General features: G+C 44.7%; 1 protein-coding gene across 2 annotated transcripts in view; it reads left to right on the top strand.

Moving 5' to 3' along the window:
* The window catches only part of abcg1 (ATP-binding cassette, sub-family G (WHITE), member 1), a 28552-nt gene extending 11696 nt beyond the window's left edge, over positions 1-16856 (top strand). The window contains exons 1-14 of one of the 2 annotated variants that reach the window (XM_048264414.1): positions 2551-2821; positions 3455-3572; positions 5448-5580; positions 6062-6112; positions 6499-6644; positions 8412-8535; positions 9109-9223; positions 9808-9956; positions 10311-10412; positions 10797-10965; positions 11287-11387; positions 12404-12562; positions 12846-12964; positions 13344-16856. In XM_048264414.1, coding sequence (XP_048120371.1) covers positions 2776-2821; positions 3455-3572; positions 5448-5580; positions 6062-6112; positions 6499-6644; positions 8412-8535; positions 9109-9223; positions 9808-9956; positions 10311-10412; positions 10797-10965; positions 11287-11387; positions 12404-12562; positions 12846-12964; positions 13344-13572 — 1761 coding nt within the window. In that variant the 5' untranslated portion in view covers positions 2551-2775 and the 3' untranslated portion in view covers positions 13573-16856. Of the gene's footprint in view, positions 1-2550; positions 2822-3454; positions 3573-5447; positions 5581-6061; positions 6113-6498; positions 6645-8411; positions 8536-9108; positions 9224-9807; positions 9957-10310; positions 10413-10796; positions 10966-11286; positions 11388-12403; positions 12563-12845; positions 12965-13343 lie in introns of those variants that run through there. The other variant, XM_048264413.1, reaches the window with a different exon arrangement.
* The last annotated feature ends 597 nt before the right edge of the window (positions 16857-17453 follow it).

The raw sequence follows: 17453 nt of genomic DNA, 5'->3' as shown, positions 1-17453 counted from the left end.
ACTCTCTCTCCCCTCTCCCTCTCTCCTCCCTCTCCTCTCTCTCTCTCTCTCTCCCTCTCTCTCCCTCTCTCTCTCTCTCTCCCTCTATCTCCCTCTATCTCTCTCTCTCTCTCTGTCCATCTCTGTGGTTGGCCCCTCTCATTCATCCTCTCACATACTCTCTCTCTCCTTTCTCTCTCTCTTTTCCTGTGTCTAGTTCAAAGTCTCTCCATCTCACTCAATTTCCTTCTTCAGTCATATCACTCTCTCCATCCCTCTCTCCATCCCTCTCTCACACACTCACATATTTTTCACTCATCTCTCTTTCTTGCATCGCCTCTGTCTTTCTCTTTCTTCAGACATTTCTCTCTCTCTCTCTCTCTCTCTCTCTCTCTCTCTCTCTCTCTCTATGCCTCACTCACTCATTCACTCATTCATTCACTCACAGTATTCCTCTCCCTTTCCATTGCTCTCTCATTCTCTCTATCCGTCTGTCTCTATGCACTCTTTCTCTCTGTATCTTCTCTATATCCCCTCTCCCCTCTCTCTCTCTCTCCCCTCTCTCCCCCTCTCTCCCCCTCTCTCTCCCTGCAGTGTATTACGGTAATGTAGTCAGCCATGCGTCATGGAAAGATGTTTCTCATGCACTCTGCCCCTATTCTGGTGTCTACTATTCAGCGGGCAGCGCTGGGAGCATAAAATCATCGAACATGAGACAAATCATTTCAACAAATATCTCTGCAGTGGAGATTGAGCCCCACTGCCGTGAACTTGAAAAGCAGTATGGCACATCTGCCCCGGCCAATGGCTGCAGTGTATGATGGCGTCGTGTCAAAGAACTCAAAGCTGTCATTAGCCCACAATGCCACATCCTTCTCTAAGATGCTTAGCCAGTTCAAGTTTAAGCCGCAGTAGTGCACTCAACAGGCGGTCCATTGGGAGGCATGCTGTTGCCCTCATGGTGAGCACCAGCAGAAGAGAGAGAGAGAGAGAGAGAGAGAGAGAGTGCTGAGTCACCTGCCCACACCTGATTGCACCATGAGCTCTCCGTCTCTCAGTGGAGAGTGACACCTTGGTCTGGTCAATCCCAGTCCCGGCCATTGCTCTCAGTGGGCCTTGACCCCTCCTGTGCCCATTATGTACTATGCATGACTATGTGACTTCTGTAAATGAGAGGCTAGTCGAACACCTCAACCCATATCCATTATTATGCACAATGGCCGTCCTGCTCTGTCCTTGCGCCTGGGACAGGTCACCTCAGTGCTTCAGTTTGCACTGCGTGCTTGATTACAGTAGAAAGACCCATGGTCTACTGTGTGGGTGTGTGTGTGTGTGTGTGGTTGAGGTGTGTGTCGTGTGTGTGTGTGTATGTAGTTTTGTTATTATGATATTTTTTTTTCTAAACAATGCTTGTTGTCTCCGGCAATGGTGCAGTTCTAAAGCCATAATTACACTAGTAACATTTAGAACCACTGCACATTTAGAACCACTGCACATTTAGAACCACTGCACATTTCCGCAAGAAGCCCCAAGAGGCGGTAAGTTCTAGTGATTTTAGAACAGCTTAGGGGCGTTGTTAGGCCGTAGGTTCTAGTGATTTTAGAACAGCTTAGGGGCATTGTTAGGCCGTAGGTTCTAGTGATTTTAGAACAGCTAAGGGGCGTTGTTATGCACGATGCAAAGCGAATGAGCAAATCATAATCATGGACTTGAACTATGAATGAACCTGAATTTTAATATCCATTACCTTTATATTGTGTGTCTTTGGGATTACATCATTATTCTAGACCTTTATGATGACCCATGACGTTTTTGGCAACAACAAAAGTGACATACTTCACCTTTAACCTCTGTGCCGCCATGGCGGGGTTACTGCCGGGCATTCCCCTCTGCTGGGGAGGATTCTCCGAGCGGTGCGTGGCACACTCTGCCTCTGTGCTGCCGGGAGAGGACAGGGAAGGTCGGAGGTATTTGTGTATCGCTCGGAGAGATTATAACCCCAAATCCAATTACACTGGCAGCCACTGGAACCAGCTGGATTAGCACTCTGATCCATCCATTAGATAAATAGCAGGTCACTATCGGACATCTCCCTCTCTCTCTCTCTCTCTCTCTCTCTCTCTCCAGCCCTCTCCCTTTGAGTCATTCTCTTGTACGTGTAACACAGAGCAGTTATTTAAAGGTGCAATAGGTAACATTACATAATGAGATTTCAGAATGTAGAAGGGGGCAGGATTTTTGAACAGAGAGTGAATGTGAATGGGAGACAGTTTGCCCAGAAATATCATGAAAACACCTCAGAACATACAGTATCTTGTTGAGCATGGATTGTGGTGTACAGTGCAGTACCCATGATGACATATTTAGGGGCATCCGTGGGGGCATACTGGTTAGGGAATCCGACTAGTGACCAAAGGGTGGCTGATTCAATCCCTGACTGGTAGGAAAAATGTGGATGTGAGTGATTGAACAGCGCTCTCCCACATCCACATCCACATCCACGGATGAGGTGCCCTTAAGCAAGGCGCCACGATTAAGGCTGCCCACTGCTCTGGGTGTGTATGTGTGCTCCTAGTGTGCTCACTGCTCTGAGGGTGTGTGTGTGTGTGTTGAATGGGAGTACACTGTGTGTGGGTGTGTTGTACGCTACCCCCGGATGGGTAAAATGCGGAGCATAAATTCCTTGTATATGCAAGTATACTTGGCCAATAAACCTGATTTACAATTTTTAAGGTTATTAAGATGAACATGCCTACACTGGTCATTTGATATGTTTCCCATCATGCCTCTGCCGGGATGGGATGCCAGTGGAATATCTGGATCCCTGATGAAATGGCCCCAGGTAACGTCCTGTGCATCAGCAGGATGGCTTAGAGAACTGTGTGTGTGTGTGCAGTGGGTGCAGGTGCATCCAGACGCTTCACTTAATGCTTAATTTGCACAAGAATGCATTATGTGGCGAACAAAGGAGAAGGAAGAGGATGCAGAAAAGCATAGACTGTACCCACCAGGTCATGGCTTATCCAGAAACTGGAGAGGAACTGTTGAACAGACACACACACTCACACACATACACACACGCACACACACACACACACACAGGGTCAGTAAAAGGTGAGCGCCAGCTTATGGTGTAATAAAACACACCAGCGGTGCATTCACGCAGAAAAGCGAAGGTAAAGAAAAAAGGCCCTTTCACAGTGGAGCACAAAGAGGCCTGTATGTGGGAAAGCAGGCAGGACGGCACCACAGGGTGGCACCACAGGGTGGCTTAGGCTTAGAGCTTAGAGCTCCAGTGGTGTGGTGCCCTGCCCTGGCCTCTATTGTGACCGCGAGTACAAAGGTCATTTAATGTTCTCTCTCTTTCTCTCCTTCCCTCCCCCTTCCCTCCCTGTCTTTCTTTCCTCCTCTCTCTTCCTCCCTTCCCTCCCTCTATTTCTCTCCTCCTCCCCTCTCTTGTGTTGTCGGGTCTCAGGTTACAAGACCCTCCTGAAAGGGATCTCTGGGAGCTTCACCAGCGGGGACCTGGTGGCCATCATGGGCCCCTCAGGAGCCGGCAAGTCTACCCTGATGAATATCCTGGCAGGATACAGGTGAGCGTGTGTGTGTGTGTGTGTGTGTGTGTGTGTGTGTGTGTGTGAGTGAGCGTAGGTGTCTTTCTGACGCCCCCAGTGATGCATTCATGCCTTTGAAGCTGACCAAAGAGACATAGTATATGGCTTTGAAATGTACCGCACAGACTGTTGGCTGTGAGATATCATACTGATGCATATAGATGTGGAGTGGAGCATATGGGTGTGGAGTGGAGCATATAGGTGTGGAGTGGAGCTTATAGGTGTGGAGTGGAGCATATAGGTGTGGAGTGGAGCATATAGGTGGAACATATGGGTGTGGAGTGGAGCATATAGGTGTGGAGTCGAGCTTATAGGTGGAGCATATGGGTGTGGAGTGGAGCATATATGTGTGGAGTGGAGCTTATAGGTGGAGCATATGGGTGTGGAGTGGAGTATATAGGTGTGGAGTGGAGCTTATAGGTGGAGCATATGGGTGTGGAGTGGAGTATATAGGTGTGGAGTGGAGCTTATAGGTGGAGCATATGGGTGTGGAGTGGAGCTTATAGGTGTGGAGTGGAGTATATAGGTGTGGAGTGGAGCTTATAGGTGGAGCATATGGGTGTGGAGTGGAGCATATAGGTGTGGAGTGGAGCTTATAGGTGTGGAGTGGAGCATATAGGTGTGGAGTGGAGCATATAGGTGTGGAGTGGAGCTTATAGGTGTGGAGTGGAGCATATAGGTGTGGAGTGGAGCATATAGGTGGAGCATATGGGTGTGGAGTGGAGCTTATAGGTGTGGAGTGGAGCATATAGGTGGAACATATGGGTGTGGAGTGGAGCATATGGGTGTGGAGTGGAGCATATGGGTGTGGAGTGGAGCATATAGGTGTGGAGTGGAGCGGCAGCCTGACAGTCTGTCCACATGGGGTCAATTGCTAAACGTGTAATTGTCAGTCTGTGTCACTCTGGACAAAAGCATCTGCTATATCAGTCACCTTCTCTCAGTCAGAGCCCTGCAGGTTATTATACATTGATTGGTATGCTGAAGTTTTATGCTAAAATCATTTAAATGAACCTCTTCCCTCATCAGGGTAGAATTAATCTTCCAACATGATAAAGTGAACCATACTGCTTCACTGACTCTGCTTTCCTGACTGTACTGCACACCGACTCTCTCTCCACACGGCTTTTGAAGTTGACCATATGAAGTGTGCAGTGATGGGGAATGAGTCTGAAGCCTTTCTTTGATGTTTTTGTGTTGTTTGTGCTCTTTCATATTGCTCTTGGATCTCACGGGGGAGACATGGGTTTGCTCAGCCCTACTTTTGGGTGGTTATCTAACAAGCAGTGCTGTGCGCAGAGTGAAATTATTACCTTTTAGTGGGAGTACTTAGTCACCGTGCTCGCTAAACAGAATGGTCTTGCTACTGGGTGTTTGCCGACCTTTGACCCTAGAGAATCAAACCACCTCAGGAGCTTGCCGTATGGTATTACACAACTCCATAGAACACAACCTCTAAAACTGACTTCTTAGCAGCAGAGAAGCAGTATGTTATGTGCTGTATGTTAGACCCTTAGTTGGTGTTCACATCTATCCTCAGAACTGGGTCAACAACTTTTTGTTTCCATGGAAACTGTGGAATTCAGTCACTGCAGGAACATAAATGAAAGGAATAGCAACAGTGTTGCTTCCGCAGACATAAGGGTTCTATAGCCAGTGGCTGCTTCATGCTGATTGCACAACATGGTTGTGTATGAGATGAGAGATAGACATGGCCTTCACAGAGCCCTTTAGCCTTTTAATAGCTAAAGCTATGGCTATAACACTAATGTCTCTTTCAAGTGGGCTTTGATTAATCCACATAACAGGGCTGTTGTTTGTTTGTTTGTTTGTTTGTTCTTGTGTGGCTTGTAGGGAAACGGGCATGAAAGGAGAGATTCTGATCAATGGACAGCCTCGCGATCTGCGCTCCTTCCGGAAAGTCTCTTGCTACATTATGCAAGATGATATGCTCCTTCCTCATCTAACTGTACAGGAGGCCATGATGGTGAGAAGACCAATCTGCACACACACACACACACACACACACGCACACACACACGCACACACATACGCACACACATGCACACACATGCACACACACACACACACACACACACACACACACACACACACACACACACACACACACACACACACACACACATACACACACACAAGCTCTGTAGTTATAAATATGTATACTTACGGGCATATTCTAGGACACCTATTCAACACTGGACCCCCACGTACATTAGTGGTTCTCACAGATATGTCAGCCAGCAAACAGGGAAGCAAAGGCCCCAGACAGATAAGCTTCCTTTGTTTTTGGAACGTTGGTGTTGACGCTCGGCTGCCCCTGATTGGCTGTATGGTAGAGGTTCTGTGGAAAAGTGGCAAATAGACGGCTTACATCTAAAGCTCTCTGCTCTGCTTAAACGCAGTCAGCAGCGTCTAAATCTCTGGCCCTGTTTCTCTCTCTCTCTCAGGTGTCTGCTAATCTTAAACTCCAGGAAAAGGAGGAGGGGAGGAGAGAGATGGTAAGTGTGTGTGTGTGTGTGTGCTTGCGTGCGTGCGTGTGTGTGTATATGTGTGCTTGCGTGCGTGTGTGTGTGTGTGTGTGCTTGCGTGCGTGTGTGTGTATATGTGTGCTTGCGTGCGTGTGTGTGCCGTGGGAACCTCCTTGGTCTCCCTGTTCTAAGTGGTTGCCTTAATCCCGTTGCCATTGTGTGGCTTAAAATGGACATTAGGGCCAGCTACTATTTTGGCATCCCTTCTAGACGATTCTGTTATGGCTACTGGGAATCACCTGTGCACAAATAGCTTTTTATTAAGTGGATCATGAAACCTCACTCACCTGTTTATGTGTTTTGGAAAATCACATGTATGTGTCCCTGTGTGCTTGCCTGCTTATGATTGGTTTCAGGTGAGGGAGATCCTTACCGCTCTGGGCCTTCTTGAGTGTGCCAAAACACGGACGTCCAACCTCTCAGGTGGACAGAGGAAGCGTCTGGCCATCGCCCTGGAGCTCGTCAACAACCCACCTGTCATGTTCTTTGATGAGCCCACCAGGTAAGCTGCCCAGTATAAGGTGTGTATGTGGCTGTGTGTGTGTGTGTGTGTGTGTGTGTGTGTGTGTGTGTGTGTGTGTGTGTGCCACTGTGTGCTACTTATATCTTTACATGCTAACAGGATCAGACCAGTTTTGCATGCACTTGTTAGCTTTTACTCCAACCCTGTTTGTGTCCCAGAAGAATGGACACTGTCAACAATGACCAGTCCACTAGTCAACAGCCATGAAATACCACAAATTGAGGAATAAATAATTTACAACCCTGAAGTGGAAGGCAAGCAGTACTTTTTTAGATATGTAGTTAAATTGAAACGTGTTGTCTAGCTAGCTTCTATAATCCTCCCTGCTGAAACATGAAACGGAAGCATCTAACTGAGGCCCTCCCATGAGGGCCCATTAGGCAATCAGTAAACAATGCTTCATATCCCTGGATGTGTGTGTGTGTGTGTGTGTGTGTGTGTGTGTGTGTTGTGTGTTTATTCCCTCGTGAGGGAATTCTATCTGCCTCTAAAAAGCAAGCACCCCCTTCACCCTCATGGGAACTCACACTCCAGAGAGCGCATCCGAAATTAATTCTAGAACATCCTGAAACTCATGAAATTTGTGCAAACAGTCGGGTCACACAAGGAGAAACTGAACGTTTTTCAAGAAGAAACTGAACATCGTAAGTCGTCCACGCTCATATAGTGTCAGACATTGTGCCAGATCAGGGCCATATCCAAGCACTGAAGGCATCTGCTATCCAGGAAACATCCAGTGCAATGGACACGGCATATTAAATGGGAACAGTTGAAAGTGGGTTCCAAGAAGAACTAGAACTCCAAGAGAGTGTTCTAGAATCTTTTTATAATCAAAATCTTTCAGAACCGGATCAGAGTCAGTTCTGATTCTAGTTCTAGTGAAGAGGAACATTGTAGAAGTGTGTGTGTTCTGTGTTGTGATGAGCCAGTGGTGCTGTTTCAGTGCTCTGGAGGGAAAAGGGTTGAAAGAGTTCAGTGCCCTCACCCCCAATCATCTGCTTACCCTCTCTTGCCCACTCTCCCTGCTCCCTGTCTTTCTCTCTCTCTCTCTCTGTTTCTCTCTATATCTCTCTCTCCCTCTCTTTCTTTCACTCTCTCACTTACACGGCCAAGTGTGCTCCCAATCTCACTTAGCTCATCTGCTCAGGCTTACGGGCACCTCTGCCAAAAATCAGCTTAATCCCGCCAGGGCCTCGTACTATATTACCAAGGGTGTGACACGGCTGATTTGTGTGAAACCCAAGACTTTAGAATAGACTTAAATACATGTTCACACCCCTATAGTTTCTTTTGAGAGACCACAATTTTGAGTAGAACATCTCTTTGCATGCTTAATTATTCTTCCACATTAAGTATAAAAATAAGTTAGCATTTAGCATTTAGCGGTTCTCTCTGGTGCCCCCATACCAGACAGCAGTACCTCTAAAGACATTTCAAGGCTACATTTGAAGAAGGCCCTGAGTCTGTTCAGGGTCTTAATCCTCACAGTGTGTCCTGTGTGTGTTGTGTGAGAGAGAGGGGAAGGGATGGGGCTCAGAAGAGGTCTTGGAATTTGGATTCATCTTTGTGAAGTGTTGATCAGTCCTTGAGATTGTTCATACACCCCAGACACCCAGACAGACGAGCATTCTCAGACAGCACGAATCCCCCCTCTCTCTCTGAGGCCTGTCTGAGGTGTCTCTGAGGATTCCTTGTCTAAATGGCCTCCTCTCTTGTGTGTGTGTGTGTGTGTGTGTGTGTGTGCAGTGGTCTGGACAGCTCCTCGTGCTTCCAGGTGCTCTCGTTGATGAAGGCTCTGGCCCAGGGCGGCCGCACCGTCATCTGCACCATCCACCAGCCCAGTGCCAAGCTGTTCGAGCTTTTTGACAAGGTGACCCAGCACACAGCATGCCACAGACACACGGCACATTACAGTACAGCACAACACAACACAACACAACACAACACAACACAACACAACACAACACAACACAACACAACACACCACTTCTTAGACCACTGCTGCCCAGCACAGGGTGTAGTTATACTGTATGGGCTCTAGACACCAGGTGAAGCTTGCCACCAAGATTTCTTAGTTGTGATGTCTTTCTAGGGATTTTTGTGGTCAGTCACTAGAGTCCGTACCAATTTTGTCTGTCGATAAGGCCTCAGGTCAAGCTTGGAAGATATCACTCTGAACACTATGTAGCCTAGCCCAATATCCCACATACATTTTTGAGATTCCTGACCAAGTCCCCCAACACACCTTAATTTTAGCTAAGCACTACCGGTACTATACCTACCTATTGGATGAGAATTTGCTGTACATTTGTCTAGAAGTGCACATGTCACAGATATGAGAGATTTAGATTCAGATATTGAGCATTGAGTCATGTTGGTATACTAATGCTAATGCTGCTAACCCTAACCCTGACCTGGTTCTTGTCTGTCTCGTGTCCTCCAGCTGTATGTCCTAAGCCAGGGCCAGTGCATATACAGGGGGAGGGTGTCCAGCCTGGTGCCCTACCTCAGGGACCTTGGCCTCAACTGCCCCACATACCACAACCCAGCCGACTTTGGTGAGCAAACTCGTCTTTCAAGACCCTTTCAAGAGAGTTCCATTATCAGCATCATAGTTGGCCCCACAAGGCTTCCGTTTTAACATTCCATATGTTATCTTAATGCAGAGGAAGTAGATTGGGAACCAAATAGAATGTTCAAGCATTGTTTTTGTTTTAATTGTTGAAAGGGTCTATACGGCAATGGTCAGGGGCGCCGCTGGGGGGTTAGGACAATTCTAATGGCCCAGCACTGACAGGGGGCCCCCAGAGATCACCCCCCCATAATATTATATATTAATGGAGAGCCCCAGAATTATTGTCTTTCATAGGGCCCAAATATTATAGCAGCGCCCCTGGCAATGGCCATAGCAATCATGGTGTTTCATACAGACATTCAGTTGGCAGACTTTTGTCCATCCTAGGGTTTAGGGTTAGGAACAGGGTTCAGGTGATGTTTATGTTCAAGCTCACTTCTGTAAAGGGCCCTCCACTGAGCCTGATCTCAGTCAGGTGTGTCTGGAGAAGGGCAGACATGGAGAGGATCTTACGTAGGACCTACTCCAGCTCCGCTTCTAACACTCCTCCTGCTTCCTGTGACCCAGTGATGGAGGTGGCCTCGGGCGAGTACGGGGACCAGACGGCCCGCCTGGTGAAGGCCGTGCAGGAGAGGAAGTGTGAGAAGGACTACAAAAGCGAGATGAACGGGAACGGCCCTCTCAACCCCTTCCTGTGGCACAGGGTTTCAGATGAGGTACGGGCCTCTTGGAATTACACCTCAACAAAACACGCTGGGAGAAAACTGAAATATTAGTTTCTTAAGAGAATTATTTGGAACAAATGTTACTAGAGACAACCTTTTTATTTTGTATGCAGTCATATTATATGAAACTTTTGCATTTCTAACAAAATTTGGTTTTGAAAATGGATTTTTCCTTTATTGTAAATTATGCCTGATCTAAGTAGAGCCTATAGGCAAAACACATTTGTGTTGTTTGTGCTGCGTTGGGTACAATCATAAGCCTAATGAAAAATTATAATTGCTAATGAAAGCTGTAAGTTGGTTCTGTGTAAGAGATGTAATGAGGGCATCACTCTCTTCCTGCAGGACTCGTCCTCTTCCGAGGGCTGCCACAGTTTCTCAGCCAGCTGCATGACGCAGTTCTGCATCCTCTTCAAGAGAACGTTCATCAGCATCCTGCGCGATTCGGTAAGACACACTGCCACCCTGTGGACAGGAGAGGTATTGCAATAACACTATACCAACGCAAACAGCCTCTCACTCAGACAGGAACCTAGTTATGCAATGAAAAACAAGAACAGATGATGTCACTAACCAACCGTTAAGTAAGGCTTCTGCGGAGATGCAACAGAACCAGTTGTAAGCATAAGCCAGAACAACAGAACACTAATTTCAAAATGGAATTTTGAAAAAGCTAGTGAACAAAAATGTGCACTTTCTTTCTGTGTGTGCTTGTGTTCTGACTAATTCCATCTTTATCTCTCTTTCTCCCCATCTTTCTCTCTTTTTCTCTCTCTTTCCTCTCCCTCTCTCTCTCTCTCTCTCCCTCACGTTCCTTCCTCTTGTGACCAGGTGTTGACGCACTTGAGAATCATGTCTCACATCGGCATCGGCATCCTGATTGGGCTGCTCTACCTGGGGATTGGCAACGAGGCGAAGAAGGTGTTGAGTAACTCTGGCTTCCTTTTCTTCTCCATGCTCTTCCTGATGTTCGCCGCCCTCATGCCCACCGTGCTGACCTGTGAGTATCGCCACGTTTAACACACACCTACAACCAAAGATTCTAGAACAGAGCTCTGTTCTAGAATCTTTGTCCTAGAACCCTCTTCAGATTATGCCTCTTGCCAGATTATGATTTATGGTGCATTTCTATTTGACTAATAGGTTTCTTCTGCCAGGGAATAATAATAATAATATATTCCTGTTTTTCTTTGTCTAAATATATATATCAAACTTAGGCATCATATGGCTACAGTAACTATGGGTTAGATCATTAAATCATCTGCATGACAAAGAAAGAAATGAAAATGAATCCACTTTTTGTCTTAATTGTGTTTTGTAGTTCCTTTGGAGATGGGTGTGTTTCTGCGTGAGCATTTAAACTACTGGTACAGCCTAAAGGCCTACTATCTGGCAAAGACCATGGCTGATGTTCCTTTTCAGGTAAGGGCACCCTTTTGGCTCCGATTATAGCTTTTGGGATAAAAGTGGGCATCAGTATTTTTATCCCAAAATGTAATTGCCAGCGCCATTGCACTGGAGTTATTAAATATATAGCTGGAGAACGTGATGAATTTGCGCTGCAGGTCAGAATGCCATTGTCCTGATTAAACCAAATCCCACACTGCCGTTATATAACTCCACTCTGGGGCATTTCACACAGTTTCTCATTCCAAAAATAAAGTGATGCTACTAATGATATTAATAGGAAGTGCTTTTAATATGTATGTTATTATTATTCTTTTGTATCATGTAAACTATGAAATGAAACCATATAGACAGGGATGTATTAGAAGCTAAACGCAAGTAAACACAGTTTATACACCTCTGAAATTTCAGAAATAGTTTATCCACCTCTTATTAGAGTTTATCTATCTCTCAAAAGAGTCTATTCACCAATTGCAACTGTTAACATTCAAAAAGCACACTGTATTATCCACATTCACATTATATACACTCTCATCAACACTTTAGGGACTATTTAATACCACTGGTATTGTTATAAACATTGGACAATAACCTCCACCATTATGGTTATGGTTATGGGATTTTGCAGACGCCTTTGTCCAAAGCGAATTATCAAACATGTTCTGAATGCCTTTTTTTTAAATCTGATACTGCATGTCACAGTCACCATCACATAATCCAGAGATTAACCACCTCTTATTTTACCACCACATTTGAGGGATTGAGGGGTTTGTGAGGGAGTTTTTTTCATCAGTCATTGACAAATCATTGTCATTGATGCTTGTTAGAAATGACAACGGTACACAATATAGCTTTTTTTGCAGTCACTAGTCCTAACCCTAACGTCTCCTGTTAATGTGCAATAATGTCTTGCTGTGAAGGTGGTGTTAATGTGCAATAATGTCTTCCTGTGAAGGTGGTGTTCCTGTTAATGTGCAACAATGTCTTCCTGTGAAGGTGGTGTTAATGTGCAATAATGTCTTGCTGTGAAGGTGGTGTTCCCGGTGGCATACTGCTCCATAGTCTACTGGATGACCTCTCAACCCTCGGACGCCGTCCGCTTCATCCTCTTCCTGTCCCTGGGGACGCTGACCTCCCTGGTTGCCCAGTCCCTGGGCTTGCTGATAGGCGCTGCGTCCACCTCTTTACAGGCGAGTGTTTCGAAGCTTCTCAAAGTCCTCCGACTCAGACCTATTGTGCTTTGCGGTTACGGTGAAAGTCCAATAGCATCAGTTGGCCCAGATGTAATTTCAGCCAGACGTTGACTCAGCTACTAGTGAAACTATGGAGGTTTTAATGAGGAGCTGTGCTTGGAAGTTGATACTGAGTGAAAACAATGATAGCCTGTTGTTTTGCCTGACGTGTAGTGACTATATTTAAAATGGCTGACTCTGGGGTTTATATTGACGAGGCCAATGTATTTCTTCATCCCAGGTGGCGACGTTTGTCGGTCCAGTGACAGCAATTCCAGTGTTGCTGTTTTCTGGCTTCTTCGTCAGTTTTGACACGATACCGGCATACCTCCAATGGATGTCGTACATTTCATATGTCAGGTGAGTCACCCAGATATTTCATATGTCAGGTAAGTCTCCCAGATGAGTAATTGTTTGCCATTTGCTGGCCAACAATATAATTTTTAATGTTACAATGCTCATCATTCTGGACATTTTGATTCTGATGTCCATTTAAGCAAAATATCAACGCAGTTTCAGCTTTGAAACAAGGGTCTACAGTCTTTTCTCTCAATATGAAGAAACTTCCCAAAATGTGAAATATACAGTAAAGTATAAGTATAAGTATAAGTATATATACTCCGGCAACCCTCCGGTTACAAGTCTGAAGCGCTAACCAGTAGGCCACGGCTGCCCCAAACTGTAACCAACAGTAACCGAGAGAGCTTCACTAAAATCCTCATCCCTGCCTTCCCTGCAGGTACGGCTTTGAGGGGGTCATCTTGTCCATCTATGGTCTGGACCGGGAGGACCTTCACTGCGAAAAAGACGAGATCTGTCACTTTCAGAAATCCGAGGCCATTTTGAAGGAGCTGGACGTTGAGGACGCCAAGCTCTACCTGGACTTCATTGTGCTGGGCATCTTCTTCATAACCCTGCGCCTCTCTGCCTACTTCGTCCTGCGCTACAAGATCAACGCCGAGAGATAGACAGGGCAGGAGAGGGCAGGAGTGGTCACAGAGTGGGCACAGAGTGGGCACAGAATGGAGCGTTGAGAGGCAGACGGACAACAAGAGGATGCCTTTGATATAGGGAAGACAAAAAACTCAAGGAGGCCATCCTTCCCTTAACATAGCATGACCTCAAACCTTGCACACACACACACACACACACACACACACACACACACTGCATATATATGAGCCTGACGTCGGGGAGACAGCACACAGAGAGCCCAGGGGGTTTCCTTGTGCATGCTGTCTGCTTTTGGGTTTTGGGCAGGGCAGTCTGAAGCACATCTCATAGTGACCGGTCCGGCTGGGCACGGCGGTCTCGGCAGAGCGTCCACAGAGTCTGTGATGAATGTGACATAGTAAACTTGTGCAATGTGTCCTCTGCTGCCCCGTGTGGTTGATTGTGAAGCGGAGGACTTATGCACTTTTCACTGAACTCCCCCATCACCCCTAAACAAAAATGGGAGCTCCCTCAGTCTGTTTAGGGTTTGTGCATAAGTATAGGACTTTCTCTTTGTCTTGAATGCTAGGTAAGGCAGTAGTGTTTATCTCTGTCTCGTGTCTGTGGATGAATACCACAAGGGATGGGGCAGGACCACAGTAGGGGAGAGCTGGACTCTTCTCGGTCAGATAAACCTTTAGGCAAAACTCTAAAGACAGTAACAGCCATCAGATCACACACTGGTCATGATGGCACAATAGACTTGTCTGGAAACCAAATCAGCAACGAACAATCAAAATGAAATCTGCCTGAGTGTATGAATACATGGCATGGTCTTTTTATAGTTTGGTTCATAGCACAAAGCTTTAAAAGTCCTAAAAGTCTTCAGGGCCAGATAAACAGTGATCCAGAGAGTAGTGAATGTATAAACAAGTATCTCTGTTGACTTGCTGCAACCTGATGATAAAGCTCACTTCTTTACTCAGGGTGCCAGATTTGCGTAGATTTGCGAACGCAGCGTTATCAGCGCCATGGCCAACCCGCAGAAAGCGTACGCTGTGCTTCTTCATTTTACGTGGTATTTATCAAACCTGCCATTCATTGGGTAATCAGCGCCTTTCTCCACCCCCCTACCACAATTTGCAAATGTTTACAACTGAACGCCATACTTCAATCACAAGCGCAGTTGGATGAGGTTAACTGATGACAACATTAAAAGGAATCAAATGTTTAACCATCATGAAATAATACAATACATGATAAGATGTCAACAAGCAGGGAGATAATGAAGAGCAGTGGTTCTACTCAAACTACTTGTGCATGTAGGCTGTGGAAGATCTAGCAAGTAGGGAAGTTTAAGTGGATGACGTGAAAGTGAAAGTAAGACATTCGAAAGGCCAGCAAAAGTTAAGGTTGCTTTTGATAAAGTACAAAGATGCAAAACTAGTGCTCTGAGTAACGATTCTGTTGTCTTTGAAAGTTTTTCTTATTGACTCATTTAACTGCAATTTGGATTAACACCTGCTTTTACAAGGCGGAAATATTTCACCGCAAAAAAGAAGTAGGCTTTCATGGACAGGGGAATACCTAATTAGGCGCATTTTACTTTTTACACAAAACTCCCTCTTTCCCCTGACCCTCCTATGAATGCATATGCATGACACGGAAAAGTGCAAATTGCCATTCTCGGCTCCTGTGACAGGCAGTCTGTGGTTTTACCCAAGTGCGGCCTGTTTGTACATACCACGCCATGTTTTTATGTGCACGTTGCGACAAAAATACGCCTCAAGTGGGTGCAAAAGCGATAGTACATCTGCCCCTCAGTCTTTCTAAGGAACAAAACTTATTTAGGAATGCAATTTGTATGCATTATTTCATAATGGCTTATGCACTGCATATCAGTGAGATGTCACACATTGTCTTGAATAAAGACTTTTTGAGTGATTTGTACCAAGTGGGAGGGTGCAAAATTACTCATCACACGGGTCCAAATGAATTCCCCTCTTTATTTCAGTCGGTTTCCTGGTGAAATTATGTGGCAGCTTGTTTATTTTCCATATTCGTGCTTCATATTTGTTTTTGTTTTTTGTTTACTTTAGTTAAAGGAAAATTAACGCTGATCAGACTTGTAAACCTCAAGAGTATTTGGAAATACCAATTTTGGGAAAACAAAAACTAAAAACGAACCACCAATTAATAAATCATCACAAAAACAGCAGTACTGAACTAAAAATTGTCACATACTGGTCAAACAAAGCTTGCTTATTTCTACAGTGGTTTACAACTGTGGTCAGGAATTTTTTTCTTTTTATATGTCTTTTTTATTTCACTGTTCCACACTGCCTTTGTGATAAGCATCTATCACAACAAAAAGACTGAGCCCATGGATTTTGAATTCTTTAATTAAGTTAATTTCAGCCCAACAATGTCTCTTACATTGATTTAAGTGTTTATGTTGTGCTATGTTTGAGTCATCAATCAAACGACTGACGTCATGCTAGCAGGGAATATTAGGGTGTAGTGGGTAAAGTTGAACTGATTCACCCTTCATCCTCTTATGAGAGAATACACTGATGATTTGTGTTGTGATTTTTGTATATCTTTTCATTGCATAATTAAGGGATGGCCTGTGTCATCTTCTGTGACTTGACAGGCCAGTGTCTTTCAAATATAATTAGTTGTCTGCATAATCTTCTCCAATTGATGAAATGGATTTCCATGTAAACATAAGATATACACCATTAAGCAAGCATCAATGCAAACGTCTAGAGTGTGCTTCTGCTAAATATGATGAGGATGTTTTTTTATTTGTGTGTGATATGTTACGATCTTACCTACACTGTCTCCTGCTGTATTTATTTAGGTCCCCAGAACTTTACTGTGAAAATATTGCAATGTTATCTCACATGTAAGCTGTAACTGCAGTGTTATGAATCTGATGAGTACTCCTTTCTATATCCTTTACTGTGGACCTGTTCAAATCAAGATTTAATACCATGTACAGTACTTTTATGCATAAATCACTCCTGGGCATGGGCTCAATCAGAACTCACAAAGGAGTATCTTAGGATATGGGGCATTATTTTTGTCATTGGTTTCCCTTCCATAGTTTCCCTTTGTTTAAACTGGCTCAATGAAAAAAAAAAGACAAAAGCATTTTGTCCCACTTGAGCACTGTCTAGGATGCTGTATTTTATTATTATTTTGTTTTCAGGTGTTCAAATATGGGATTCATATAAATTCTGGACATTTTACGTAAGCTAAAACTGTGATGTTATTTCTCTGTAGAGTAATTAATAAATATATGATATTTTCCAAATTGTTGTGTTAATGATATAATTTAATCACTGACTGTTGTTATTGATTACTTGATGTTCTAACAACACCACCACCAACAATTATTATTATTATTATTATTATTATTATTAATAATTTATAAGTAGTAGGCATAGTAGTAGTAGGCTTGTAGTAGTAGTAGTAGTAGCTCTAGTAGGCTATAGGCCTACTAGTAAGGCCTATTAGTAGTCTTTATTGTTATATTTCACTTTAGCAGTTTTAGGCTTTTGCATATGACCAGCTGGAAATCCAGAGCTCTTGCGAAAGGATCATTTGAATTTGCTCAGCGAGTCACTCTGGCAATCAGTAATGATGCCCATTACCCATGCCCTTGGAGCCAAGCTGCACCAATCACATTGGTGTATATAGGTGATATAGGCTTGAATTTCCCCTGGGATCAATAAAGTATCTATCTATAGCGCTGCGACGTCAAAGTCCGGAATCAGTCAGTAATCATTGGTCGTAGTGTTATCCAATTGTGTGCAGTGATATTTTCACATGCACGCTTGGTGCCGACCCTCGAGTTGGGCCATTTTCATTACGCATAGCCAAACCCTAAATCTTTCTAGATGTGGGTCTG

The sequence above is a fragment of the Alosa alosa genome, chromosome 15 (assembly GCF_017589495.1).
Source record: "Alosa alosa isolate M-15738 ecotype Scorff River chromosome 15, AALO_Geno_1.1, whole genome shotgun sequence".
NCBI classification, from domain to species: Eukaryota; Metazoa; Chordata; class Actinopteri; order Clupeiformes; family Clupeidae; genus Alosa; species Alosa alosa.
This window is presented reverse-complemented; position numbering and strand designations above follow the sequence as displayed.